This window comes from Panthera tigris, chromosome D1 (genome assembly GCF_018350195.1).
Source record: "Panthera tigris isolate Pti1 chromosome D1, P.tigris_Pti1_mat1.1, whole genome shotgun sequence".
NCBI classification, from domain to species: Eukaryota; Metazoa; Chordata; class Mammalia; order Carnivora; family Felidae; genus Panthera; species Panthera tigris.
The window spans coordinates 60,401,160-60,403,967 of NC_056669.1; the positions used below are offsets into that span (position 1 = coordinate 60,401,160).

At 37.5% G+C, this 2,808-nt stretch overlaps 1 protein-coding gene across 1 annotated transcript; it reads left to right on the plus strand.

Moving 5' to 3' along the window:
• Positions 1 to 343: 343 nt before the first annotated feature.
• Positions 344 to 1,288, plus strand: LOC102966384 (olfactory receptor 51G2-like). The gene has a single exon (XM_007089402.2). It carries the CDS (start codon positions 347 to 349, stop codon positions 1,286 to 1,288), a length of 942 nt encoding a protein of 313 aa, XP_007089464.2. The 5' UTR covers positions 344 to 346.
• The last annotated feature ends 1,520 nt before the right edge of the window (positions 1,289 to 2,808 follow it).

Consider the following 2,808-nt stretch of genomic DNA (forward strand, 5'->3'; position numbering starts at 1 on the left):
GTGTTTTTTTAGGCCTTATATTAAATTACTTCTTTAATTTTAGCTTTATTTTCTAGGTTATAAGTATTTGAACACAGTTTTTATATATTTCTCTATATTATAGCACTGTCAATTTTCCTTTTATAAACTATGTTCTCAATAAATATACAGTGATGAAAGAATAAATTAACTGGCAAAATAATAAATACAGGTAGTAATTATACACAGTGACCAAAGGAATGATTGGAAAGAGTCCATAGAGTGCAGCATGCGTCAGAGCATTGCTGTTTCTTGCAATATTGACTGTACCCGAATTGTTCCAGGTTCTCATCTTCCCACTTAGACTGAAGACACCTCCATCACCACAATGTCTGTCTTCAATAGCTCTGCCCTGTACCCTCGCTTTCTCCTGACAGGCCTCTCAGGCCTTGAAAGCAGATACAGCTTGATTTCCATCCCCATCTTCTTGGTGTATGCCACCTCAATTGCAGGAAACATCACGATCTTACTTATCATCAGAACTGAGCCTTCCCTCCACCAACCAATGTACTACTTTCTATCAATGCTGGCACTTACTGACCTGGGCCTATCTACTACAACCTTGCCTACGATGTTCAGCATTTTCTGGTTCCATGCCCGGGAGATCTCTTTTAATGCCTGTCTGGTCCAGATGTACTTCATTCATGTTTTCTCAATTATTGAGTCAGCTGTGCTGTTGGCCATGGCCTTTGACCGCTTTGTAGCAATCCGAGAGCCCCTGCGCTATGTGGCCATTCTAACCAATGGTGTGATCACTGGGATTGGGTTGGCAATTGCTGGAAGGGCCTTGGCTCTGGTCTTTCCAGCTTCCTTTCTCCTAAAGAGGCTTCAATATCGTTCTGTCAATATTCTCTCTTACCCATTCTGCCTGCATCAGGACCTTATAAAGACAACTGTATCCAGCCGTCGGGTCAGCAGCATCTATGGCCTCATGGTGGTCATCTGCTCCATGGGACTTGATTCAGTGCTCCTTCTCCTCTCCTATATCCTCATCCTTGGCACAGTATTGAATATAGCCTCCAAGACGGAGAGGGTGAAAGCCCTCAACACCTGCATCTCCCACATCTGTGCTGTGCTCACTTTCTATACACCAATGATTGGGCTATCTATGATCCATCGCTATGGGCAGAATGTGTCCCCAATTGTCCATGTGCTCATGGCCAATGTCTACTTGCTGGTCCCACCCCTCATGAACCCCATTGTCTACAGTGTCAAGACCAAGCAGATTCGGGATAGAATCCTCAAGAAATTCAAGCAACGGAAATTTTAGGTGAAAGAGACTCTAAAATATAACTTCCTTCCCAGTCCTCTTATATTTATGAATGCATTTCATATTAATGTAGAATTTTGAATTTAAATATTACTAGTAACATTTTGCTTTTAAGATAGTAGATATAAACCTCAATAATAGTAAGCTCTGTTGAACACCTGAAACTACATAACACTGTATGTTAACTACACTGGAATTACAAAAAAAAAAAAAAAAAGTTAAGGCCTTTGGGAGGTGATTAGGTCATGAAGGTGGAGCCCCCATAAGTGGGATTAGTGGTCTTATAAAAGGGCTACAGAGCTCCATTGCCCCTTCAGCCGTGTGAGGGCACAGTGAAAGGAGGGCCATGTATGAACCAGGATGTGGGCTTTCACCAGACACCAAATCTGTAGGCACCTTTATCTTGGACTAACAGCCTTCAGAACTGAGAAATAAATGCTTGTTGTTTAGAAAAATATATGTGCAAATCCTGTATTTTCAGCATAGAGAATAAAGGCATGGTTTTGTTTTGTATGTATGTTGACATACTAGGGAATATGGTCACTAAACCCAGGTTAAGCTATTCTTAGCAGAAGTACATAACTTATCTTTTAATAACTAGCAATAAATGTGAAACTAAGAGTCATCAAATCAACAATCTAATGAAGTTGTTTATTATATTTTGGGAAGGTCCTCCATTTCTGAAGAAAATTTAGGTTTCAAGATGGCTTTTGATCCGTCAGTTACTGAAAGAGAGCTATTAAAGTCTCAAAATATCATAGTGGATTTGTCTATTTCTCCTTGTCATTCTATCATTTTTATCCTGAGTATTTTGATTCTCTGTTGTTAGGTGCATAGACATTAAGATTTGTTATGTCTTTTGGAAATCACTTTATCAAAATATAATGCGTTTTATTTATCCTTGATAATTTTTCTCATTTTAAAGTATGTCTTTTATGAAATTAATTTAGCTTCTCTAGCTTTCTTTTGATTAGTGTTAGCATGGTATATCTTTCTCTATTCCATAAATGTATAATTTGCTAAGTATATCTTTTAATATTAACAACTTTCTAAGATATGTCACATACCATACAATTCATCCATTTAAAGTACACAGTTCAATGTGTACTTTTATAAATTTTAAAATATACTTAAAGGTATATGTAACCATCAAAGCAGTCAATTTTTCTCATCTCAAAAAGAAATTTCATACTCTGCAGCTATCACTTCCATCCCATATCCTCCATGGAGTTACTACTAATGTACTTTCTGGCTCAGTAGAGTTCCATATTCTGCACTTGCCTATAAATGTAATAATGTAGTATGTGGTATTTTGTGGTTGATTTCTTTCACTTAGCATAATGATGTAACATATATCGGAACTTCAGTACTTTTTATGGTTGAATGATATTTCATTTTATGTTGTTATATAAATGGGTAAAGGATAGCCCTTGCACACAGCATGTAGGACTTTGAGCTCAAGCCCACTGGCACCAGATAAAAGAAATATTTACACATCCAAATGTTTTAAATACATCCCA

Excerpts from the sequence above, each read along its gene's own strand:
- LOC102966384 (XM_007089402.2), top strand. The coding sequence starts at position 347 with ATGTCTGTCTTCAATAGCTCTGCCCTGTACCCTCGCTTTCTCCTGACA.